This window comes from Scomber japonicus, chromosome 19, assembly GCF_027409825.1.
Source record: "Scomber japonicus isolate fScoJap1 chromosome 19, fScoJap1.pri, whole genome shotgun sequence".
Classification (NCBI taxonomy): Eukaryota; Metazoa; Chordata; class Actinopteri; order Scombriformes; family Scombridae; genus Scomber; species Scomber japonicus.
Window position 1 is genome coordinate 24,647,621 of NC_070596.1, and position 27,271 is coordinate 24,674,891.

At 39.0% G+C, this 27,271-nt stretch overlaps 1 protein-coding gene across 4 annotated transcripts in view; it reads left to right on the top strand.

Moving 5' to 3' along the window:
• The window catches only part of mast4 (microtubule associated serine/threonine kinase family member 4), a 102,813-nt gene that overhangs the window by 14,491 nt on the left and 61,051 nt on the right, over positions 1-27,271 (top strand). For all 4 annotated transcript variants that reach the window (XM_053340705.1, XM_053340706.1, XM_053340707.1 and 1 more), the window contains exons 2-3: positions 3,596-3,749; positions 10,590-10,726. In XM_053340705.1, coding sequence (XP_053196680.1) covers positions 3,596-3,749; positions 10,590-10,726 — 291 coding nt within the window. The remainder of the gene's footprint in view (positions 1-3,595; positions 3,750-10,589; positions 10,727-27,271) is intronic.

Consider the following 27,271-nt stretch of genomic DNA (forward strand, 5'->3'; position numbering starts at 1 on the left):
TTTGACGGTGCCTTTTTGTAGAGTTTTGACCTCCACCTGGTTATATGCACTATGTATCATAGTCCATGGTGCTTGTATGTTGAGGTCATAATAACCTGCGCTGGGAAAGTTTATTTGGAGCCAGATGCTTGTGCAACAGGATGATATGAAAGTTTACCCCTGATTGTGTCACAGCATAACTGTAAGCTGCTTATAGAGGCATTTCTTATAAATTATGTGTGTTTTTAAATGACATAACTGCCCCATCTATCCCTTATTTTATTGTGAATAATCTGAATAGATTTATGTTTAAACACCTAGAGACAGTTACACCACCTGTTTTTGTAAATTCAGACTGTGTTTGGTTATGATGTGGGTGAACTGCCAGGTGTAAGCTAACTGAACCAACTGTCAAAACTAGTGTCCGTTTGCTTATATACGGCATGTTTGCAATGAAGAGTAAAAGAAGTAATGGCACCTGGCACTCGATCAAATGACTGTTAAATATAGGGTAGGTTTTATTTCACTGTCCTAACGTGCAGCAGCTATGCAAAAGCAATAAAGGATATACAACGATACATCAAGAGTAGATATATTTACAGTATAGTACAGTTATATTTAATATGATAACAGTTCAGGTAGGGACTGCAGAATGTAACACACTTAATGGGCCTGTGGGTCTAAAACTACAATACAGCTTTAAAGGGGACATGTGCTTTTTGTGATCGTGGATTTTAGATGTCTTGATATGGATGGATGTAAAAATGCTCCTTGAAAATGAAAATCCAGGGCCTTGATTTGCTCTGAACTCATCATTTGCAATATTAATTCTACTTCCTAATCCTAATATCAGTAGATTGTTCACACATGTCTACAACTGGGCGTCCATTAAGTAGTCTTTGCTGTTAAGGTTATTCCACTGGTTGTTTTACATCATCCACTCGCCTATTTCCATTTTCAAAGAAAAAAAAAGTGAAGTGAAGTTGAGATGCAGCTTCCTGAAGCTAACCACCCAAAAAACAGCAGGCTCATCGGGAGGGGCGTCTTAAAGAGACAGGAGCTACAACAACCTGTTTCAGAGAGAGGCTGAACTGAGGGACTGCACAAAGTCAGTCATTATAAGATGAATCAGGAAATAGATAAGAAAGAAAAAGCAAAAAAAATTTTTTTTAATGTAAATCATGCAAAGATAATCCAATAGAGTTATAGAATATAAATATAGACCCTGAACCTGGAGATGTGCATGATGCATCCAATTTAAGAAACTCACCTGCAAGAGAATTTCTCAGTATTGCTTAAATTTACATAATATAAAAAAAAAACAAAAAAAAAAAACTAGTGTCCAGGAAACTACTCATATTTAAAGATCATAAATAAACACAGATAGATGGAAAGATTTTCTTCAGTTTCTTTTCTTCTTTTTTTCTTTTTTTTTGGTGCACTATGTTATAACACCGTAGAGTTAAACCATCCATTCATAATGTGACCACGTACTGTAAATACAGTTGGTGCCTGTGTTTAGATGTAGCTGAGAGATAATGCATGTTCCATCCTGCTAATGGCTCTGTTTCTTATCCCTCCTCCTTCTTCTTCTTCTTCTTTTTCATGCATGTGTCTGAGTAACACTACTACAGCTTAGAAAGAGGAACACTCGTGGTCGACATGCACAGTAATATCTGTCTCAAAGCCATGACAAACAATGAACAAGACTTTTGAAGCGCTGAAGAGCTGAGGCATGTCAGGGTCATGAGATCTTTGTGTTCCCTTTGTGTTTTTGCTTAAGGCAGAGCTGCAAATTATCAATTGCCTCTTAACTAGTTATTGCTTGTAGTAGTGAAGAATAAAGAGGAAATTGATAGAGAGAAAACCATGATATTGATTTAAGAGGAAATCTTTAGCATTACTTTCATTTGTTTGCACTTAAATGTTCTGAGTCTTGATTGAATGGTGTTTTTTCTTGTTTCCAATAATCACATCACTCTTGAGCTGGATATCTGCATCCATTGAGAGGCAAAAGCACCTTAAAAAGCATTGTCCTTAATAGTATTTGGGATCATGAATCATCCCTTTGAGAGCAGGGGGTATTTCCTTCCACACAATGCTGTTGAGCCATGTATATCTTTGTATTCTCAGGGAGGGCCTCTTCCTCACCGCTTGGCATTGTTATGTGGTGTGAGCATTATGCAAGGTCATTATCTCCTGAGAATACAGCAGGCTGGTGTAATGCGACACGCCGTGTTATCTAGTATATATTTGTCATGGATTCATAATAGTGTCGTATTGTTAATGTAGGTTTCTGCTATTTATACAGTCCTTAAAATAACATGTTTTTCTGTGTTTTAAACCTGCAAAGACATGGGTGTGGTGCCATGGAAGCCTTTACAAATCTTTGGACTGAGCAACTGATCCATAAACTACATGTTGTGCCAAGCTATGAGCTGCACTTTTATTACTTTGAGAACAGCTTGGGAATCCCCCCTCTTATTTGAGAAGTTGAGTCTTGCCTTTAGGGCTGCCTGAGGTTTTTAGATTTGCAGCTCCTAACAGTTGTAATCTTTACATCATTTCTCCTTTCAGGGAATTTACTCACATTTTTAATAATTTATGATAACAAAATAGGCTATATGCTCTGTTTTAGTGGAGAGTGAGTGTGTTATTTTCTTAAATTCTGTAATGATGAAGGCCAAAAAGATGCTTACATTAACATTAAAGGTGCAATATGTAAGAAATCAGAAATTCCCTCTCCTTTATGACATTGGGGGCCATTAAATGAGCATTAGCCAGCTCAAACCAAAATATCACAATATATTTCACATGCTTTGCGGTAATGTTAGAGCCCCAAATCTGTGTTGTGGTGGGTCGTTAGCAGACTCCATTTCTCTTAAGTGTCTTATAATGCAGCTTATATATGGAACAATCTGCAAAAGGTCTTAAAATTACAAAAGCCTTTACTCAGATCTTGTTTCATTTGATTGTAAATGTTTTTAACTTCACTATATCTTAACTGTGCAACTGTATTTATTCATGTTTTATTTTATAGTATTTGATTTTTCTTTATTTGATTTTATTTCTTTTCTTTTCTTTTACCTGTTGCTGTTAATGTTTCTCGACACCATTGTAATACCTCAATGGTCTTCCAAGGTAAAATAAAGGTTAATAATAATTTATGACTAGTAATGCTAGTATAGCCTATATAAACATCACAACCTTTGGACTTTTGCATAAACTCTGTCCCGAGTCCTTCACATAGAAATTAGTCCACAGGCTGCCTACTAGTTGAAATAATGTTATTTGCATACATCAGATTTTCAATAAGGCAGTAGATGTGATTTTTATCTTGGTAATTTAAGCTTTTTTGTTACTTGAACATTTCAAAGTGCCTCACAAGTCTATAAACTTAGCATACAGATGTAAATTGGTTAGCGACAGACAAAATCTCCTGCAGTTTGTAAGACACACAAGTTCCTTACAAGCTGAAAATGCTGCTTTTTGTGTCTTTTTTTTTCTATTAACATTATTGTATGGCTCTAACTACAAAAATAACCTTAAACGTATTTCTCTAATGATACCTCTTTTTTCTCCCCCCTCTCTCTCTCACTCTCTTTCATGTGTCCAGTTGGACAACATCCTCTATCCTCCTTCCTCATGCCTCAGGAAGTCCAGTAACCCAGAGGTGACCTACGTATTAAGTCCTGCTCTCAAATTCAAGCGACATCTCAGCGAAGATGGAAAACACGTCCGAAGGCGGAGCTTAGGGGGAGGTCTCACAGGTAATAGTTTATTATAGTTCTTTATATATTAGAGTCACGTATGCATTTGAGCTGCTTTAGACTACTAGGTAGGCACTAGTTAAAAGCACTAATGCTGCTTTAGACTACTAGATAGGTATTAGTTAAAAGCACTGATGCTGCTTTAGACTACTAGATAGGCATTAGTTAAAAGCACTGATGCTGCTTTAGACTATTAGATAGGCATTAGTTAAAAGCACTGATGCTGCTTTAGACTACTAGATAGGCACTAGTTAAAAGCACTGATGCTGCTTTAGACTACTAGATAGGCACTAGTTAAAAGCACTGATGCTGCTTTAGACTATTAGATAGGCATTAGTTAAAAGCACTGATGCTGCTTTAGACTACTAGATAGGCACTAGTTAAAAGCACTGATGCTGCTTTAGACTATTAGATAGGCATTAGTTAAAAGCACTGATGCTGCATTAGACTACTAGATAGGCACTAGTTAAAAGCACTGATGCTGCTTTAGACTATTAGATAGGCATTAGTTAAAAGCACTGATGCTGCATTAGACTACTAGATAGGTACAAGTTAAAAGCACTGATGCTGCTTTAGACTACTAGATAGGCACTAGTTAAAAGCACTGATGCTGCTTTAGACTATTAGATAGGCATTAGTTAAAAGCACTGATGCTGCTTTAGACTATTAGATAGGCACTAGTTAAAAGCACTGATGCTGCTTTAGACTATTAGATAGGCATTAGTTAAAAGCACTGATGCTGCATTAGACTACTAGATAGGTACAAGTTAAAAGCACTGATGCAGCTTTAGACTACTAGTTAGGCATTAGTTAAAAGCACTGACGCTGCTTTAGACTACTAGATAGGTATTAGTTAAAAGCACTGACGCTGCTTTAGACTACTAGATAGGCATTAGTTAAAAGCACTGACGCTGCTTTAGACTACTAGATAGGCACTAGTTAAAAGCACTGATGCCTCACCTCTCTGTCTTTGCTCATCACTGTGCTGTTTGGAAGGTTTCTGCTCTGACAGCTGCCTGTTTCATTGATCCCTGTTTTCTTTATTACCCATGCAATGATAAATAATATCCTTAAAACATGCTTATAATATTACCATTAGCCACAATGCATAATTTTTCTTCCTTTTTAATAACTTGTGCTTGATTTGATTAAACTTTTATTATAATGACCTAAGTTGTGAGTCTACTAATTGAAGGGGGAACCTCCATAAGGCCAATTTGTCTTTATTGTTACTCATCTTACTATATGTAATCAATATTCAACACCCCCCCCCCCCCTTCCTCAAACTCTCTCACCTTCATACATTATCCTCCAGGGTTTCCCACACACAGGTAGATTTATTTATAGCGGCAGCCCAGAGGGAGAAAAACGATTTATGTTAATCCTTTTAAAGGCGAGCTATCACATTAATCGCCATAAACCAATGACCATCTATCATGGATGCTCTTTAATGTGCTATTAACACCCCTTAATGTGTCTGAAGGGTAAGGGCCTCTTACTTTAGTGATATTAAGGCGTGGAGATACTTTTGCTTTCGTTTCCCCTAGTTTTAAGATCTTGCAGATACTTTTGCCACCTTTCAAGTACAAGTGAGGTGAGTTCAAAGCTTTCAAAAAATGACTTGAAAAATTCATTTTCAGAAGCTTGGGATAATCCATAGAGCCTGCTGTGAGCATTTTTTAGTATTTCCGACCTTTTGTGGGGGAAATAATTACAAGGACATACTTTGAAGTCAAACCCCCATGTCAAATGACTGTTTTTAGCTGCTGCAAGTAGTGATAAACAGTGACCATCTTTCACTTTAAACCTGTTTCTGTAAAGAGGGCTGCTCAAGGACTGCTGCAATGACAGTGTCACACTTGGTAGGACAGCGCTCAAAATTGCATCAGAGACCAATTTAATGAAGCCAAAAGGATTATATCATCATCTGCTAACAGGAGATATGTGACCCAGTATCTTCAAACTCTGTGCCCTCTAAACCTGCAATGCATCAAAGTATCATTTCAAGATTATAGATCTTTTTTTTCCCTTTTCATTCATTGTTTGCAATTGATTTAAAGGCCCTGAAAACATATTGCAAACATGAAACAGTTTTTAATAATTTCTTATGAGGGTTTTCTCATTGTTTCATACTGTTTTATCTTTGCTCCTCTCACTGGTTTCAAGGGGGCAAGACACTGTTGGATAAAGGCGAATGAGATATCAGAATTTATGAGTGTATTTCAATGAGAATTGTTGAGTTTGAGCACAGACGTTACAGTGTTGTTTGCTTATATACCAGGTCTCTCGGTGCCAAATCACAGCAGAAATGATCTCAGGGAACATTTCACATACAGCAGGTCTGGACTCTCCCAACATCCCCCCATGAGAAAGCATTTGGCGACAGCGGCCAGGAAAAACCTCCCTTTTTAACAGGAAGAAACCTAAAGTAGGACTGGGCTCTAGGTGGGCGCCCATCTGCCTCGACTGGCTGGGTTTGAGAGAGGAAGAAGGAGGAAAGGGGGAGACAGGAGACAGAGAAGCAGAATAACAACGATATTAATAATAGAAATATGACTAATAATAGTAAATATTGACCTTTCAGTCAACCTTGATCAAACCACAATGCCACAGCCATGAAGAAGCAGATTAGCTTTCTTCAACAACTTCAGCTTAGTCATTGATATTTAATGTTACATAAAAAGTAGTTTTAATACAGAGTTTACAGGGGCTTTAGGCAAAAATTGCAAAAATCTGTTGCGAGATAATTCCCTTAGCAACTCTTGGCATTGTTGACCTATATCTGTGTTGGCCCTTGCCCTATTTATGCTCATTTATAGTCTCCTCAGTTATTCAATGTGGGCCATACACAAATGGCTTAAGTGTAAAGTATGGCTGAAATGTGGTTGAAAATGCTCATTAGGGTTTGACTTTCTACAGCCGTACTTAGTCTCTGGAACATAGGAGGAATGCATGAGCTAACACGCTAATTACTGACGTGGTTTACTGTCAGTAAGGCTGCATTTTGTCCCCACACACACACAAAAAAACACATTATATTCATGTTATGGAGAATGTGTAAAGCCAGCAGAGGGAGAGACAACTCCTTGAAATTGTCAACATCACTGTGCAAGGATTTGTGATTTAAGTTTGTGGATTGGTGGAAAAATCCTTCAGCCTAAACTGAGGGAATAGAAACCACCAGAGCAGATTTAGCATCTCTAGTTTACTTTGTGTGTTTTCTAAAGGACCCAAAAAACACACTGCACATCCAATTTATATGCAGTTTCCACTAACAAGGGCTCTCTAACAGTTGGATAAATTGGGGGAAGCGAAGAGCCGTGTTGACATGAAAATATATATTTAAAAAAAGAAAATGCTTTAGCTATACAGCAGTTTCAATTTGCCTCTGGATAGAGGAGTGGGACCCCGGCTCATACGAGCATATCCACAACACATTCCTTCCCTGCACAATTACGGCTCTTCTACTGTGACTGCAGATTTGTTTGCTTCCAGTCAGAAGATTGTAAGACCTCAGGCTCATTTGTCTGTCTGTTTTTAGAGCTTAGAACTGTTTATTTTTTCTTGTGAGGTGGATACACAGTGTACGGAGAGAGGGAGGACTTACACCTGACTGATTTTAAAATGTTGACCTTTTCACATACAATGAAAGTTGCAGCTTTAAATGAATGCATTACCCTTTAATAATTGACCTACATGAAAATAAGATGAATAAATAAAGATGAATCTAAAGCAGGTTGACTTCCATTGACTCCATTGTGCTATTAAAGTAAGTAATATGAGGTTGGATGTGATAAAAAGTAGTGATTTTAACATAGCTTTATATGTTGTCACAGTGCGGGTTTGTTCTCACAGCTCACACTGACTGTACCCGAGGGCACACAATATTTTTTTGAAAGGCCGATCAGGAGATCAAACAAAAAAATTAAACAGTCAGCTATTTCTTACAAATTGTGGCAAACGAAAATTATAGGGGTAATAAAATCTAATCTTTGTGCTCGAATGAAAAGTAGGATGAAAGACAGTTTCTTTCCTCAGGCGGTCTGAATCATGAACAAACTGTGACCTCCACAAACACATCCAGTCCTCACACCCTAAACACTGATCACTTTAATACTGAACTCTACTGGACAATTTAGGAGGGACAATTAAAAATGCAGCTTTAGCACTTTATTCAATTACTTATTTATACAGTTTTACTACTTCCTTTTATTACTTCATTTTATTATTACTGTGAGACAGGACTATTTGACACTGGATATTCCTATTAGATATTTTTATAGCTTAATTGCAGTTGACTGTTCTTTCCACTGTGAACCTTTGTAGTCTGTTTTTTGTCTTTTGTGAGGAACAAAATGTCATTTTTATGTATGCAAGGACACAAAAATGTCAAATACAGAAATCTTGAATCTTCTTGAAATCTTGAAAGGCTGTTTAATGATATTAAAACATGAACTCTGTGTTTTAAGTCACCCTTTAGTCTATGAGGCAAAGAAAAACAGAGCCTAGTTCACCCTTTACCCCGCATTAACATAACTTAGATGACATTGGCCTCGATACAATTATGTAAAATATCCAAGTGTATGAAACCCAATAGAGCAATAATAACAATATGTGTAGAGATGTTAGATTTGTTCGTTCATATTTCACATCGTAATTCCCGAAGCAGCGCTGCTGCTTGAAACAGGGGCAACAGGACAAGGTTGGGAACGGAGCGGCCTGACCTTGCAAATACCTGTGCTGAATATAAAAAAAACAAAAAAAAATATTATTACCTTTTGACTCTCTTCATCTGAAAGTGTTGACTTGTGCCTGATGAGAGATTTCCTTTATGCCGGGATGTGATGGGCTCTAGTGATGAAAACATTTGCCAGTAAGGAAGGAAGGAGCACAGTTTTCCCTCCTCATCCTGTTTGGTCTCCCTCGAATTCTCTTGGTCTTACTGCATTGATCACAGTGGAAAAATGAGGACTACTGTAACTCAGCTAGCAGAAATGTGCATACAGGATATTTTTAATCAATTACTGCATGTGTACTGCATGCATTGTACTTTTAATGTAGAGGTCTTCTTGCCTGTGTTCCCAAATTGAGCCTTTATAATTTTATCTGCACTGTGATAAAAACAAACTGCAAGAAAAGACAGTGTTTGTGTTTTGGTGTTTTAGATTTGATTTTGTCAGATTTCATTGCATTTTTTTGATTTGATTTGCTATGTGCAAAATCTGTAATGAAATCAAGACTTACCAGTGGAAGTGTTGAGCTGTACAATAGGCTTAGCATTACTATGTAGTTTGATAAATAACACATAGGCTGTTGATAGCTGTATTGCGAAGGAAAGTGAGCTTTTTCCCTCCCGTAAGAATAATTGTATTATCTGACAACAATAATAGTAGATATGATATCTACTGTGCACTGTGGGCGGTTTGCTATCTCAGGCAAGTGTCTGCAAATTGACTCCTATAGAAGTGAAATAAATTAAAATCAGTGAGCCTGCCTAGATGTCAGGAAAATACATTCAGTTGTCTAAAACACAGTACTACAGTATGCTTTGAAAAACCTTAATAGTAACATGAAGTTCACATATTGTCTAGTAAATGGACTAGAATTGCAGATTTTACTTAATAAATGAATATTTATTATAGATAATAGAAACATTTGTAATGCAAGTCGCAACTCATACTCCAGAAACATGTTTTCAGCCACATTAACACATTAGAGCCAAAATAATTAGGGGTGATGTCTGTTGTTAGATTCAGGTTGCAGACCTTTGTTACATGTCATTGCCCTCTCTCTACCAAGTAAAGCCCCCCAAAATGCCCAAAATAACATTTAAAGAAGAACACATTTGCAGTGTGAGACTACAAAACAGTGTATTAGAGATTATTGTTTAATTCAGGAGAAACATAAAGCAGCTAACGTCTGTCTTTCTTCAGGATGTTTTTTCAAATACTAAGGCTTAAAGGATTTCAGCTGCTGCACTTTCAAACAATAATTTATGGAAACAGAGAGAGGCAGGGAATCACATCCAATAAGGGTCCCATGATAGACTCAAACCTGTTCAGTCAGCACTTTAAACCTCTACACCACCACCTGCTCATTAACTAGTGTCCATTTTATACTAAATCTTCATGCTATACAGTATGAACCGAACATATTTTCTTTGCGTTATGAGCACAGTCTACTTAAGTTTTCTTGCCTCTCTGTGCCAAGATTGTTAATCCTCCTCTCTGTCTCAAGTGTTTACTTGAACAGGAAATGGAAATATACACATGTGGATAAAGGATAGCAACACTTCTACGAAAGATTTCAAGTCGTGGAGTTCTAGCAATACAATAAGATCTGCTAATTCAGATGTTATGTTTTAATCTTTATCTGGTCTTTGTCTACAGAGGTTTTAGGATAAAAGAGGGATGATTAAATAGATAGATGATAGAAGGAGCATTTAGTGCCATCTAGCTGACAGCAGAGGGAGCTGAATGTGGATTTTTTTGTCAGTTTTGCAAAGAATATTGTGTGTACTAAAACTTGGTGCAATGATACTGTACTCTAACTTTTGTAAGGGTTGGAAGTGTGCTGGTGCTGTGGTTATGTAACGTTGGGATTGCCAGTGATCTCTTAATGGGATCTTCCCCTTCTGGCCCCAATTTAACCCTTTGACATCATGCCTGCCTCCATTGGATCATGGACTTAAGCTTTTCACGGCTAACATGTGAACACAGCTAGGATTCTCATGTTACTGCTCCCTGTCATGTGGTCTGTACTGCTCCCTGTCATTGTGGGTTAGGGGTGTTGGCTTGTGACATACAGCAGTCCAAATTTACTTTGTTTTTCGCTCTGCAGGAAAGTACCTTCTACTACCCACACAGCATCCCCAGCAGACACAGACAGCATGCCAGCCGTCATCTGAGATTTCTAACCTTTTTCGTATGTGTTCCCGGAACCTTGGAAAGTCGGACCCCTCCCTCACCTCCAGCCTGGTGAGTACTTCCTGAATCATGACCCCGGCGCAGTGTCCTGCATCCTGATCCAGCGAGAATGATCCCATTACCTCATGTTTTGCACCTGCAGATTAAAGGGTGGGGACTGCGTTTGCTCAAAACAAAAGCTGCTCTGCGTGTGAATTTTACTGAACCACTTATGTTAAGTAGTAGGGGCTTTTTTATTAAAAGAACATTTGTATACAATAACACTCACAAGATTTGGACACACCCGAAAATTAAATTGAATGAGAAAGTGAGTCCTAACTTTTATTGACTTAACCATCACTGAACAATCATATAAAACTCATATCAAATAAGAACTTTAGAGCCAAACAGTGCTCCATATATAGGCTAATACAATTCTATCATAACATACATAAAATAAGGAGATGATATGATGGCTAAGACCCTGTTTTATTTGTATTAGGGACTTTGCAGAATTGTTTTTATATAGATTTTTATTTATGTGGATGCAAAACATGAAAAGCTGCACAATATCAGTGTTAGTTAAAGGTAATGTCTTCAGAAAAGCATCATGTTTGAGTCAAAGGAACGCTTGCACTAAATGCTTATGACACAAAAGCCCATGACTGAGATGAAATAAAAGTCTAAACATGGCCCACACACACACACACAAACAAACACAAAAACAAACACATAAAAAAAATACCTAAATGAATTGCTAACGGAATGATGTCATGAAGATAGAGGTGACCTTCAGCGTGCTCCCGCTCTGCTCTTTCAGATGACACTGATAGAAACTCTGATGGGCTATATCGTCATCTTGTCTCAGTGTGAGATGCAATCAAAAGCAGAGGCTAATCCAATGCCGATGGGCTATGAGTCATTCCCAGCGTGTGCTCGCTATCTGTTAGAGAAAAGGTTAATCTAATATAAAGCATGCAGCGCTTTGTGTTTGTGTGTGTACGCTGAAGTGTTTGTGTGAGTATATTTCCGTAACTGACACTTACACCATTAGTGATCTGAGCGGGTTGACCCAGAAAAAGGTGCTGTAAGCCGAACTGGAAGGGTCTTAACTATTTCTCAGATGGCTCATGACATCATGCTTGACCCTGTTTTACACAATAACATAATGCTGCTATTACAGTATGTGATCCTGATGGCTGGTTTTTCAGACGCTGATGCTGGGGTGGGGGGGGGGGGGCGTAAAAAGCAGACATAGCATCGCATTTACTCATAAACTTGGATAACACAACTTTTAATGACATGAGTTATTATTGGAGGCAACCCCAGATGATTGCAGTGCTTCTCTGCCGCTGTGTGGATGTAATGAAGTTAAGTTGGAGGTGTAATGTAGTGCAAAATAGCTCAATTAATTCCCTACACTGGAGGGCGCTAGTGCATTGTCAGTACTCGCAACTAAAACACATGTATCCTTGTAAAAAGCCACAAATTAATCCCTTTGGTTATTGCAGAGTGAATGAATACATGATCCTCTGTAAAAAAAAAAATGGATGTCCTCCAGTGTGTTGATTCAATTTAAAACGAGGATTTAAATTGAATCAACTTAGGATAACAATTTAGAATATTTATGTGTTTATTTAAACTGATCCCTAATAGACATTTTACTTAACAGCCATCACAGGAAGGGGGTTAGAGCATGAGATCAGCTACACAGCAGCTCTCAATTCACTGCGAGAGATCCGGTGTCTTGCTCAAGGACACTTTCAGCAGGGGAGTTTGCTTGCGGGTATGGAAAAGTCTCTAGCTGCATGCAATTCCTCCACCCACCCAGGCATGAATAAACTGTGAGGAGAGAGGGAGAGAGAGAGAGAGAAGGAATTCGGCTCTATCTGTCTAGACAGATTTGTATGGATCTACTAACACATGTATTGGGTCACATTGAGCACAAGGGGTGTTTGATATGAAAGTGCACCTGTGGCTCTCTGATCCTTCAGTCAATTAAAAGTTCGAGAGAGAGAGAGAGAGGACTCATTTTCACTTTCCAGGTGAGACTGTGAGGGTCTTGGCTCTGACATTGCCACTGGTATATTTTAAGGATTTAAGGCTTTCACTATAGCAACAGTAGAGACAGGAAACAATGGGGGACATGATGAGAGAGAGAGATGAGGAACAATATGCAATAAATGGTCTGCTGCTGGAAACTAACCATGGTTATTTGGCACACATCTTCACACCAGTAAGCTACCAGGGCACGCCTTCACTTCATTTTTAACAGACTGCACAAAGGAGAATGGAAAGATGGTTAAAATCAGGGCTATCGCTGAGGCCCACCTCCAAAAACTGAATTGTTAAATGAAAAAGATAACAGTGAGGCTGAGTAGCATCTACTCTGATCACTGAGTACATTTTCACTGATGTTTGATGCAACATGCACATAAAGCACAGCTGGTCCTGAGGAGATGTTGCCTTTACCTCTTCTTAAAGAGCGAGTCCAGAGTCGAGAGTCCAGTGGTTTATCTGCTTCAGGTTTCCACACAAAGCTGTTGTGATGGTATTGTGAAAAATCTTTTGTGCAAAACTGTAACCAAGACTAACTGTGATGCTGTTTCACTGGAACAATTATAAATTCACTGCATGCATAGATTGGGTTAGCAAGAAAATTACATTAAAAGAATATTGATGCAACAGGTGCAGCAGCCCCCTCGCATAATTTAAATGAAATAATTAATCACTTTCTGGCTGAAATCTGGCCAAGAATGATATTGAAATAGAAATGTTTTTTTCAATGATTAGTGAATGCTTTGAAATAATTAAAAATGTTAAACTTCCAGATTGTAACTCCAGTATTAAGTGTTTTTTGTCTCTTTTAACATCTTCCCACACTTTAAGTTATTTGAATGTTTGTGTAGTCTGCAGCTCAAATGTTATCATATGCCTATTCTTATTCCTAACACTGTGTCCGTGCCCCTGGTGACTCTGTGGTTAGCAGCAGGAGAAAATTAAGCGCTGGTGACGCGCTGAATGGTTGATGTGTTGCTACAGTACATCTTTAACAGTATCATTTGGAGTCGGCTGCACTGACACCTCAGGGGTGCATCTACAGCAACTGTATTATCCTGCCTTCAGTACAGGCTTAGAAAATATGGTGAATTGGTTGACCTTGGAAGAGGATTGAAAGAGACAAACACTTCAGCCTGTAACCGCTGAATGCAATGCACTGCTTTTTCCTCTTCGATTTTTTTTATTCTCAATTTGAAAAGTGTGTTGAATTTTTGAATTTGAAATGAGTTTTCTTTGTTTATTCTTTTTATAAAGCAAAGATGATGCCAGTCTGATTAGCATTTGTCAGACTGATGGTAATATATTGCTTGGTTTGAAGCACACTGGTCCCTGGCCTTTTCTGACATTGAGTGAATGGAGATCTGCCAGCACGCTGAGTGTGTTGCGAGATTGTTTGTCAGTTTTAACCACAGTCAGGTTTGCCAGATATCTGCATGTCTGAGGAGATTTAATTGGCTGTTGGATTTGGTTAGTGTTCATTTAGTTTGAAATGAAGCTGGTTTCAAATTCAGGCAATATTACTGTTCTCTAACTAGAAACACTAGAAAAGTGCCAGTATTTGTCAAAGACTGATTACCAGGGCTTCCAGGAAAACGGCAGAGCATAATCAGTATTCATTCTGACTTCAGTTCTGCTTCTCGGAGCTGTTGGCAGTCAAATATTTTTTTGGAAAAGACAATAGCTGTAGTAGCTTCAGTGACCATAAGTGCATGTGTAGGTGTCCCCACAGCTGCTTTGTGAGGTGATTAAATGCTTTTTTTCCCCCATGTGGACTCTCGCTACTCTACAGTAAGCCACTGATGTGACAGTTAATGATGGTTTTATGTTGAAGAAAATCCTCTCTGGTAGTCCGCACCACTTTGTTAGTCAGCTTAAATCTTTTTTGTGGGCTGAAAACACCAAAGTCAGTCAACACTCCTGCACACAATAATGACTCCCTGTTTATTTTACTTACTGTTGTTGATGATAAAATAATAAAGAAAATGCTCAGTGGACAGTTTAACAGCTGCAATGAACATTATTTTATATTATAGATTAATCTGAAGATTATTTTCTCACTCATTTAGCACAAAAAAATCTCAGAAAGTAGTCGAATATGCCCCTCACAACTTCCTAGAGGCTTAGCCGATGACTTCAAAGTGCTTCCTTTTTTCCAAAGCAATAGTCCAAGATCCAAAAATGTGTAATTATAAATGCAAATTTGAAAAAGCTTGAAACACTAAAAGTTTGACATGTTTGCTTAAAAAAAAAAAAAAGCCAAAACAGTTGCCCATTAACCATCTGCTGATTTTCTAATGAGTGTTTCAGTAAACAGTTTAAAACCTTCAGAAATGCTCAACAATGTAAAACACAGGAAATAAGAATGTGACCCCTCAGTCTCCTTCATGTGTGTACCTTCATTACAAGACTCCATTGGTTCTGGCAGCCATGCTTTGCTCTCTTTCCTTCGCCTCACAGGAATCCTGTTATTGCTTTTTGCCCCCCGTGCCCCCCCCCCTCCCCTCCTTCCTCTATGCTCTTCCATCATGCCCCTGGGTGTGCATGGCTCTTTGACTAACGTGGCATATCTCTCTTGACTGTGATGCTCTTTGGCAGAAAATCAATACTCCACTTCTGGTGTGATATGGAGATAAGACTGTCATAATCCTGATGTTGTGCCTTTTGTGGACTCTCATTCTCCCTGATAATTGTAGTCAGCGATGTCCTTCACTGATATCATTGTCGTCGAAGCAGTCAGTTGTTGTGTCTAGGAAGGAACCGTAGTATATAAAGGTGTAGTGATGGGGTCAGAAAAACCATAAAGTTTGGAGCAAATCCTATGGATTTTTCAGTCAACTGTGAGCAACATGTGTTATTCTTTGTATTAGCTGAACTCTAATGGAAAAATTACATTATCCAGCCTGAGTAGCCACCTGCCCACAAAAACAAGAGAGTGGAAAATAAGTAATCCAGATGCACCTTATTGATCTGTTTGTCTGTGGCCTCTGACTTTGTTCTGCAGCCCCTGGACACATGCTTTCAGCTCCAGTTTGATTGTGTATTGTAATGTTATTTAAATAGGTAATTTATTTCTATAATATATTGTTGTGTGTGTATAAATACAATATATTTTATACTGGGGTGGTGTGTGTGAGCTTTCGTGCACATAAAAATTAATCTTACCTGCCTCCTGCCTTCGTGTGTGTGTGTGTGTGTGTGTGTGTGTGGGGCTGTGACTTTAAACCAATTAAACACAAGACAATGCACAAATCAACATATATTAAGATGAAAAATTTAAGATGAATCAGCCCACCAAATGAATTTATAACCTACCTGCGTGCACTGAGGAAACCACTGAGGAAAAGGAATATCAAATTGGCCCAAATACAATTTCCAACACCTGTCTATAAACACCCCCCCCCCAAAAAAAAACCAAAACAACACATACTTGCACACTAGTATCATTGGGGAAGTTTCTCTGAAATGCTATTAATCCTTAAAGCTTGTGAAACAGAAATGGTATGATTGAAGCAAATGTAAGTCCCACATTCATATAGCTTGTCTACATACTCACACAATCTCCTGTCAGACACTTTCAGCATTTTTCTGACAGTTTTTTTTTCTTTTTGAGCTCTTCATCATCTGTGAGAGCAGTTAATTCTCAGCTGCTTGACAGATGGTTCAATCCATGATCTGTTTCTGCAGTGAAAACGTCTGTAGACACTTGTGACTTGTTTTCATTTGTTATTAATTTATTTCCTCTGCAGCAGAAAAAGACATTACATAAGGCATCAGAAACCTCTGTCGGCCTAATAAATACTTCTCGAGGTGACTGACTCTAAAATACACTCTATAAACTGACTTGCAGACACTCGCTAACCTAGCAACAGTAATGCTACAAGCAACTCATGATGTAACGCTCTCTGTAGGAGCTGAGTACATTTTTGTGTTATGCTTTTATCTCCATTTATGTGTCCATCTAAACAGTTATGTTCCACAGAGTAGCTCTGAGTGGGCGAAGGGTTTTTGAGGTGATACAGACTGAGCACGGTTATTACTTCACCTCAGAGTTGGTTAACGTTTTTAAAGGTTACCTCGGAAGATCACAGCTTGATGAAATCACTCAAGCATCCAACTTGTCAAGTCTCAAGTCATGCTCTTTAGTTAGAATTACCGGTGATTCGGATCAGTCGGCATCACGAATCCAGCTACCTCGCACGCTAAAATGGTTCATAATGTTGCAATCTCCAACCTCACCACTAGATGCCACTAAATCTTACATACTGGTCCTTTTAATGCTAAAATGTGTGTTGGTCAACCGGTCTTACTGGTTACTGCCTGCTATGAAGATGACTGCTGCCCCGCTCCGTTAACATTACCCTCTGAGTGACAGCATAGAAAGTTCACAATATACTTCACATTTGTCTTGCAAAATAAATAATAATTTAGTCATGAATTGAAAACATTCTTGCAAATGCCGCCTTTTGTGAAGATTAATTAGAAGATAACACAAGCGCGAGTGTCCAATATAGAAAATCAATTTTTGACATTTGTAAATCAATGTGGATTTATCCATGTACGCATTGCAATGCATCTGAGAATCGACTACCCCCTCACCCCGCCCAACCCGCCCAACCCCTACCAAGAGGTTTGTTTTTCTACATATATGGATGTGATATAAGTGAAACTGTCACTCAAAATAAAGTTGTTGCAATTTAGACGTTCAACCCCGGTCATCCGCTCCGCTTGAGAAACAAATTTCTCTGTATCTACAGTCAAATGCAGTGGTGTTATGCACAGTGTGACTTAGTGTGTTTTTTAGAAGTGAAGAAAATGAATTGAGAAGAAAAGCCTGTTGGCTTCTCATAGAGGACTCAAGCTGACACCATTTTCATCTTATGAATACATACATTTACATGACTGTTTCAATTTTATTTAAGACTGGAAAAACCAGAGAGGAATTGAGAGTGATGCATTGCAGCTATCTGCTCTACTTGGTTACTATCTTTGCTCTTGTTGTAAAGGTTAAAGACTGGGCTCATCCATTGGGAGACTGCCTCTACACCGTTTTACCATGGCCAGATATTCTCTCTATTTCTCACTCCTTTGGCTTTGTACAGATTGATTCTCTGCACTGCTTTGTATGGATGGAATTGACAGAGCTGAGAAAAACCTCAGTCTTTCTTTCCTCAGTGCTCTCTTCACAGGGCATGTCTCTTCTCTGCCTGCCTTACATCTGCAGGTTGCCTCTTGGTCTGATAAGCTCAGGCAGAGCAAAGGCTGTGGGTCACTCAATCAGTGCTCTCTGCATGCTTTCAGTGCCAGCTCTTCCTTTTTTCTCCAAAGGCAGAGGAAGCAACCTCGGCTGCCCACCTGCCAGGAGGAAATGAGTCACAGACAACCCCTGGACTTTTCCCAGAGGCTATTCTGTGGCTCTGCTCCAAGGCCACTGACACACAGACTCTGCCTTCATGGCTGCCCCTGAAACCCACCTCAAAGCAGTTTACATAGTGTGAATTCTTTCTCTAAACACAGGAAATAGTGAAAACAATCGTTACAATTTCTCATAGCCAAAGATAGTTTTGTCACATTGCTTGTTTTTGTGCATCCAGTGATCCAAAAACCCAAAGATATAAGCAGCTATTATTCTCTATATTTCCCTTCGATAAATTACTTGTAGTACATTAATATCCAACGCCTGGTTCTCTGTCGATCAGCTAAATTGGTTAATTGTTTTAGCACTACTAAACTAGTGTCTACAGTGCTTGTTACAGCCACTGTATACAATAGAGAAATGGCCCCTCCTTTGTCTGACTACTACTTCTCATCTTCATAGCTCGTCCAATTTGGCATTTTTCTTAATTGTTCCTCTAAGCAGCCACAGACTGGGCAGTGACTCGAGACTAGTCAGTTAAACATAACAGGATTCTTTAATTCCCTCAGGTAATCTGGAGTGCATTGTTCAAGCTGAAAAAGTTGACTACTGTAATCCTCGTCCTCTGAGGTTTAAAGGGTTTATACAAAAAAAAAAAAAAAAAACCTAGCCTGATTACCCGAGTGCAGACCTGGGCTTTCTACTCTTGGCTTTCTTATCAGCACAGCAGCACAAATGTCTGTCGCCCTAGTCCGTGTTACAGTCCATCAGCTTCCTGTTAAACAGGTTTTCAAAAATGGGAGAACTTGATTTTGTAGTCACCTGTCTGACAATCCCGTCAACCTCCTCCATCAGCCGTACTGGGTAGCTGTCATTCGAGGCCATACTCTCTAAGAGAAATCATTTGAGCTTGGCTGGAGATGAGGAGAATGGAAGAGGCCCACTTAATATTCACAGAGCAGTACCACAGTGAATGGAAATGAGTGTGAAAGAGAGAGAGAGAGAGAGAGAGAGAGAGAGAGAGAGAGAAGGGGGGGTGAGAGAAGAGAAGAGGAGGAGGAGAAGTAGGAGGAGGGGGGCAAAGAAAAACAGACAGAATGCAAAATTGTAGAATAGAATTGGCAGCATGACATTGGAAACAACTTATTCTCCAAATGCTAATAATTCAGGAGGGCTCGGGACTGCGAGTTAGCGAGTGTGAAGATCTGTGGCCACTCGCTGACTGCCTCAAAACTCATCTCATGTGTGGAGCTTGCAAAATTCAGAAGCGGCGCGTGAAATCATTGGAAACTGACACAGGATATGCAGCTGCCTACATAACATGTTGAGCGGGGATGTGCGCTTGATTTCAGCGTGGTAATGATTCAGTATTGGGTTGTTTTTGAACTGAAGGAAGCTGTCCTGTGTGCAAATTGGCCCGCAGCAGTTTGTATGATATTCTCACAGCAGGTTTGAAAGGTCTTGGGCAGCAAATTTGTCTAACTTAAGCAGCTAGAGTGGCTATTATATATATATATTTTCCTTTCCCTCCACACTTCTCTGGAGTCTCCTCTCACCAGTCTAACCTTCAGGTACACACTTTGTAGTCTTCATGCGACTCATTGACTGCAATAAGACCGGTGACATCGGTTAGGCTGCTTGCTGCAGCAGACAGGATGCCAGATGCATTGTTGAGGTTGAGGCAGAACAATGCTGGGAAGGATATCCTCTCATTTTCATGGTCACCTAGGGTGCCCAAAAAGCGTGGCCGCTCAGAGAAATGAGTCTTGGGGCTCCCACTTGTTCCCGGCACACACACACACCACCACCCCCCTTCCCTCCATCACCCCACCCGTTGCTACGCTAAATTAGAACTGCCTATCTTCTCCCCTCTCCCTGGTTCTCCCTCCCTTTCGCTCCCTCTCTCTCTCCCCCTCTCTCTTCCCCTCTCTCTCTCTCTCTCCCTCTCTCCCTCTCTCGCTCCATCTCTCCTTCACTCCTGAAGTTACAGAGGAGAGAGGAACAAGAGGAGGTGTCAGCTGACTGCCCCCCTCCAATCAGATAAGTTCTGATGGAAGTGTTTAGCAGCTGCTAAGATCAGATTTAGCCTGAGGGAGGGAGGGAGGGAGGGAGCAGGAGGCTGGAGCTAGGCAGTGCAGCATGGCAGTGCACCGGTGAGGAGGCATGATAAGTCGGGCTCTGTACCATGGACGAGTCCAGCATTCTGAGGAGACGAGGGTTACAGGTAGGCAAGCAAATGAAGCCGTGCCTGCGTTGTGCAGCTGTATCTGTGTGTGTGTTTGAGCTGCAGGGTGACTTTGTACTGTATGTATGCGTGGTTTGCTCCTGCATCGGTTGCTCTCCTTAGCAGAACACAGTTAGGACTTTGAGACATTTTTGTGTTAACACTTGGCAGCACAGAGTAAGCGTGTGTGCAGAAGTGTGTAGACAGGTTTCAGTGAATACTAAAGGGAACGATTCGGATATCTACAAACCAAACAGTTGACTGGAAATGTTTTCATATTCACTACTTTGCCTCTCTGTGCTGTTATGGAAATGATAGTTAAGGTGGTTATGAATTTGCATGTGAACAGTGCTACTTTTAAACAGGCTTGAATATTTTTTTGTCACCTTTCATTAGTGCTACGAGCTGGAAGAGGGAATGAAAGCTGTGTATTCATGAAGCTGAATTGATTACGTTGTGTGAAAGGCTTTCTTATACTTTATTGACTTTTTATGATAATGGAGCGCCCAGTGTGTTTCCATCAAAACCAGATTGAAGTGTAAGCTGAGTTCAAGACAACGGTCGAAACAAATGATGTACTTATTTAAATGATTACTTCCACCACTCTGTGATAACATGAGATGTATAAATTGAAGTGGGAAGGGAGTGTTTTGAAACATGAAATTGGATGTATTCTACACCTCATGTCATTTTTAATTCAAGACCTTTCAGCCATTAATCATTTCCTCCATTCGAGCCGACAAACTCTGCAGTAGGTGTTACAGTGAGCGTAAATTGGACTTGATTCATAATTTCGCTTGCTACAAATTTGGCCACTTTACTCAGTGACTGATAAACATGTTGGAAAGGAAATCTTTTTACTATTCAGCTCAAACTGCTGCATGTGTTTTGAATAACAAAGCTCGTGTGATCCATTTTATGTGTCATTTGTTTTAATTAGGCTGCTTTTTGCTGATGAGTTAAACCAATGAAACTGCATCTAGGTGCTCACATTCATTTCATGATTACCAAATTTATGTTTGAGAAATTATTTTCCCTGGTTTTTCAAAATTGTTAAATAGCTGTTGAACAAACATTTGACTTTCTTGCTCACAAATACAGTGTCAATGTGTTCCTCTGTGATTATGAATCTTTATGAAAATTAGCAGAAATTCTCCTTTTGAAATTTTTTTGATGTTCTTAATGGGTTTCTCTCCAGAAAGAAATGCCTTTTTTGTAATTACATTTTATCAAAAGCTTCCAAAAGAGTAATTTTGTGCACAGTTGCCCTAATCTCTCTGTTCCTTTTGTTGGACACCAATACCTCCTCTCCTCTCCTTGCTCTTTCTTTTCCACACAAGACATTGTAACAGACTTCTTTATGTGCCCTAAACCAAACATAACGGCCGCTCCTGTGGTCAGGCTGCCGTATAGCGCTCCAGCTTTCACATTCAAAAGGAAACACGGAAGTTAAGTTTGTCAGGCAAATGAATGTAGCTGTTTCAGCTCCACAATTTCCCATTCATTCTGAGGCCAGGAAAAGGGATGACATCATTCGAGTCTGACATTGTTTATGTTGAGTGGAGGGTTAGAAGTGGACTACTTTACACAGGGCGTGGGTGGGTTGGCCTCAAGGGAAATGTTGACGGATTTTGACATTACATTAGTCTGATGGTTCTTTGCTGTTTTTGTTATCATGATAAACAAAAAAAAGGTAATTTAATTTGGGCAGGAGGAGGTCCTGACAGTTATGTAACAACTTTATTCTCAGTCATTTACATGTTGTACAGTTTGTGGTGCAACTTCCTATTCACAGAGTGCTATTTCTGGCTCTCATCTAAAATGCCAAAATTACACCAGAAGCAAGTTTGGTATTCAAATTCCAATGTTGGTGACACCTTACTGCTTTACAAAAAAAAACACACATTTCAACAACATCCTGAATCTTTTTCTGTATGCTTGATGAATGAGAATCAGCGCAGAAAAGCAGACAAACATACTGAGGAGAATTCACACTGTAGCATTTGGTAATTGATATGTGCTACTGGGGAAAAAAACTTTAAGTGTGGCAGTCAATGACGTTTAAAGAATTTGAAAACAATGTCAGATTTTTGACTTGATCTTTAATCATGAAGAACAAGAAGAGAAAGCTTTCAAGTGCATTTTGATGCCTAATGAACGTGACAGCGTGCAGCATTTATTTTTAGACTAGTCGAAAACAACCGCAGACTAACAAACAATACGCGGGAGAATTATTGTTTCCCGGTATCAGACCCATTAATGAGTCCTCTAAATCATTGTTGTCTGTATCTTCTGTTTGCTCGTCTAGCAGACAAATAATGAAAGGTAATGACTCAGGCTGAATACAATGAGGTAAGGTTATCTGTATGTGAAGTGTTGTGTTCAATGACCTTTCTGAATTTGTATTTCTGCCATGTAAAACACCCACACATGTTCTTCACTTGCTTAATACAGATACTTTGATATATAAAACATTTCTGGCAAAGACCTTCTTCAGGTATATGCTGACAAATGGAAATAAGCATCTTATATATACAAATGGCAGGGTTAGAGCGACCACTTATCACACACATTTCATTAGAGGCAATAAACTGCACCTTGTAGCTCAGAGTGAACTCCTACAATTGGTCTCTCCAACAGCTTCGATCAGATACAAATCAATATGCTTGATTATAAATAACATAATTAATTAATAGTAACATTAAAATCACATTTATCAGCTCATTAGCCATCTAAGTAAGTTGATCATATTAACAAATATATAAGGATAAAAATAGAAAAGAGTATTATGTGTGTGTATGTACATGTATTTCTGCTAAAAACGAATGAGTGGAGCATTAGCAGGGTGGTGTGATGCACTACTGTAATTGCTTTACCTATAAAAGCAATTAATTTCATGCCTACAAGAGGAAGCTTGCAGTTTTAATTTTGCAAAATGTCAATAGACTTCTTTCAGACATATTGCCAGTCACTTAGTTGTATATCTTATTCTTTGCATGTGTGTGGTTCACCTCAATGTTACGTCAGTGTTCAATCATTTAAATATGCTTGTTGGTGTTTTTGAAGACAACTCAGATCCTTAGTATCTATATTGATGTGTGTAATGATATGGAAGTGTCTTAAGATACTTGTTTTTCAGATGTTATAAGCACTTTCATACACCACACATCGTCTCTCTGCATTTGCAGTCTGGTTTTGATGGCACATAGCCACCATGTTCCCTCATTATATAGAATTTGTTGGATTTGTATAGATTTTAATGGTCCCTATAGCAGTTATACATCTCCTTCATCTTAATTAGGAGCAGCCTGTCACAAGCTGCTGCATTGCATTTTGAGCTTTACTGTACTTCTGACATCTGAGACACTGCCTCATAATAAAAGGTAGCTATCCAGACAAGTGCAGTGACACTCTGTGTCTCCAAAGAGCTGTTTGTGTGAAGTGTTGTGAGCCAGCTGGTGAGATACAGCCTGGCTGACAAAACATGATGGTGTAGCACCAGAAAAACCATCTAGTTGCACAGTTTCAAGCACTTTATTTGGCCTGACCCATGAATCATGTTTATATTCATGTAACAGAAAGTAAGAAATAATAGTCCTGTGAGAGAATCATCAAAATATTGTTTTTTTGGTGCTAATTTGGCAGCAATGACTGCTGCTTTACTGAAGCACCAACTGAAAGCTCTCATCTGGGAGGGACAAGTGAATAATACAACCTTTCTTTAGCTAGAAGAGGCGAGTAGGCTCTCTGCTGAAGTGTCCTTCTGCAAGAGGTTGAGTTTCTCTCAGCTCCAGTAGTCCTTTATTGTTGCTGTGACCAGCAGTCCTTTATTGTTGCAGTGAATGAGGTCAGATGTAAAGATGAAGTTCTCCTTGAGGATTGATAATGACAAGGGATAACATTTGTCATCACCGGTAAATCAAATTGGAAAGAGTGTAAATGTCAGATGCCTGCAGGAGCCAAAATAAAGGACTTTGTGTTTTTCAGGGTATTCGGACAACAGTTGCCAAAAAACATTGCTGAGAAGTTTAAATTTGATGTTTTGCAGTAATAACAGCTACACAATACATTTCTGCAACATGAAAATATATCTCATATCATGTCATAGGTCATTTTTTGTCACAATACAGCACATTTTCTGTAAATTCAATGAATAAATATTTCCTGGTCTGTGCAGCAGAAAACCTCACACTGAGCTGTAATGAAATTAGTGCACATAAATGAGGTAAATAACATAAATATTGTATTGTGCGTTGCTGTCAATTACAGTCTACAGTGCTAGTTTCTCTCCTCTGCTCTTAGCCCTCCGTGTGTCTGTGTGTGCTGCTCAAAGCGGAGCAGAGGAGAGACAGTGAATCAGGTGAAGTGCTGGAGTTGATGAGAACTGCGCTCCTTATGTTACTGTAAATGCAATAAAAGCTTCGAGTAAAAAGCCAAGAAGAGAAATTTATTAATGTAATCCGAGCAAAAGATGGACAGACTCCAAATGACTAGAAATACTGCCGTGAACAGTGAAACTTGCAGCACAAAATAAACGATAGAGTATAAAATGAAACGATAAATGTTTTTCTATTGTAACACCATATATATATCAAACAGCCCTACTATAGAAGAGATGTCAATGTGACCAAAATAGTTTATATACTCCTGCTGACAGACAAAAACCTCTTGTTGGCTCTACTTGTTCTGGTCATGTGATTGGCGGTAGTTTCCATATATTTTATTCTCACATCTCGGCATCAGGAGGAATACTCTAATCTACCACAGAGCATTTTCTTCCTGGTAAATGACTGAAATAAATCATCTTTCTACTAATAGATCAATGCAACTAATAAATTATACTTCAGTTTTTAGTTTTTCTAGGTAGGTACAACAGAGACACCCAACTGAAGGATAGAGGGTAAAATAAAGTTGCTCTGTGCTCTTTTATGTTCATTTTTTATCACCAGTTGTTAAAGACTACACTTCATTAGTGACTATCACTCTGAGTTTGCATCCTTCTGATGTCCTCACAGCACCCGCTGTTTAAAACTGGACCGACGTCGTCTGTCGTTTCCGTTTGCCAGTCCTCTGTCATCTCCAGCTGTTCGTCCCCTCTGTTGTTCTAGTTTGTACATCACTTCTGTCATTTGCATTTGCTCCTGCGAAACATCACCAGGCACCGGTCCACATTTAACAGCCAGCGAAGACATCAGTTAGATGCAAATGCTTGTGACTAACATGTTGTAACAATATCAGTATTCATTCTGACAAACGCAGCCTCAACAAACAACGAGATGATGTGCAACAGAAATGAGATGTGTAAATACAGTAATATAGCACCAAGCAGTCATTTATAGTGTCATATTCAGCATTATTAAACACATTTGGCAAGAATAGAGCTTTATAAAGTTGAGTAAGAGCCATGTCAGTTAGTTAGTTAATGATGAAATCTTTTAAATGCTGCAGACTAAAAAATGTACTATAGGCTAAGGCTGCTCAATTAATCAATATTTGATCGTGATTGCGATTTAGGGTCCAAACGATCTCAAAACTAATAAAATCGGGGGGAAACGATTTTTAATGATAATGAGATAGCGCTCAATAACAAAGGTTTTATTTTGAAAAGTTGAGACCGGAAGCCACCGGAGCTGCAGAGTTTCCAGCCTGCGTCAGACTATGCTGAGTTTACTGACTAATTATTAAAAACCAGGATGTGATGTGTGAACTATCGTCATGGTAATGGTCAGCACTAATATCTCTGCACATTTTCTGCTGTGTGTTGCGTTACGCGGCAGATAAAAGGCTGCTCCTAATTAATTTTCACAACTTGCTGCTTTCATTACATTGTACATAATAGGTGTGACAGCCTACTGACTGTCTACACACTATGTTTCCAAAATACCAACATGATTTGCATTGGTTTGCATCATGACCTCACAAACACCAACTGCACAGAGCCATTTGACCAGACAGCAGTTGCTGTTAGCCTTTAGGGAGTTAACTTGAATTAGCTACAGGTGATATAATCTACCAGCGGTGACATTTGTGACAATCAGGGCCGACTTTAAATGAAGAGCCTGCTACAGTCCGTCTTGATTTTTACCAATCGTGAAAATGACGTGCTAGCTAATGTATGATGTGATTCTGCTAAGCTAAATAAGACTGACGGATCTCATCTCGTAATCATACATGATGGTGTGAACAGTCAGCTCATTCATTAAATGCATGGCATGTTCAGTGTGAGTTAATGCCTCTGCTTGCTTTCCCTGAAGCTAATGTATTTCATAAAAGTGTAATAATTTCTCCTGACATTACTGGAGGCACTCTTCATTTCAGGCGGGCTCCTCCACTATAATACACTGAGGAAAACTTGCAATTCATAGCTTCCGTGTTATAACATTCTTCTTCTTCTTCAAATTGATATGGAGCCATATAAAGTTAAAAATGTCAGGCAAGAATTGTCCAAGTGTGAATATGTTTGCTTTAAAAAATATTTTAATTGTCATGACATTAAAAGGAGTTCTTTATTTTTTTAAAAAAGAGGGATTATTACATTTAAAAGTGTATTTTGCACAGTGCCAGTGATGAAATGATTTATTTCCCTGTTACAACACTTGGTGAGTCAGTGGATTAAGCATTTATGACACCTAACATCCTGCTACAAGGAGAAGTGTGAGGATGCCAACAGATTTAATCAGGAAAGCTTTCTAACCGTGTGCTGTCGAATCTCCCTCTGCTGGAGCTGGAATCAATATGTTTCAGATGGTGCTGGGCATAATGGTGGAAAATATTACTTCAGACAGTAGGTTTGGATTTACTGGTGGTACTTGTCATGGTTAATATGAATCATATGCTTACTCTATAGAAACTGCATTTCCATATCATCAAGGTTATTGACTATTTATGAATATCCAGGCTGTTTGTCTCCCACTTTAGGTGAGTGGAGGTCAGTGTATGCATGATATTCAGTCCATGCTTTAATGTGTACTCTGTCTAC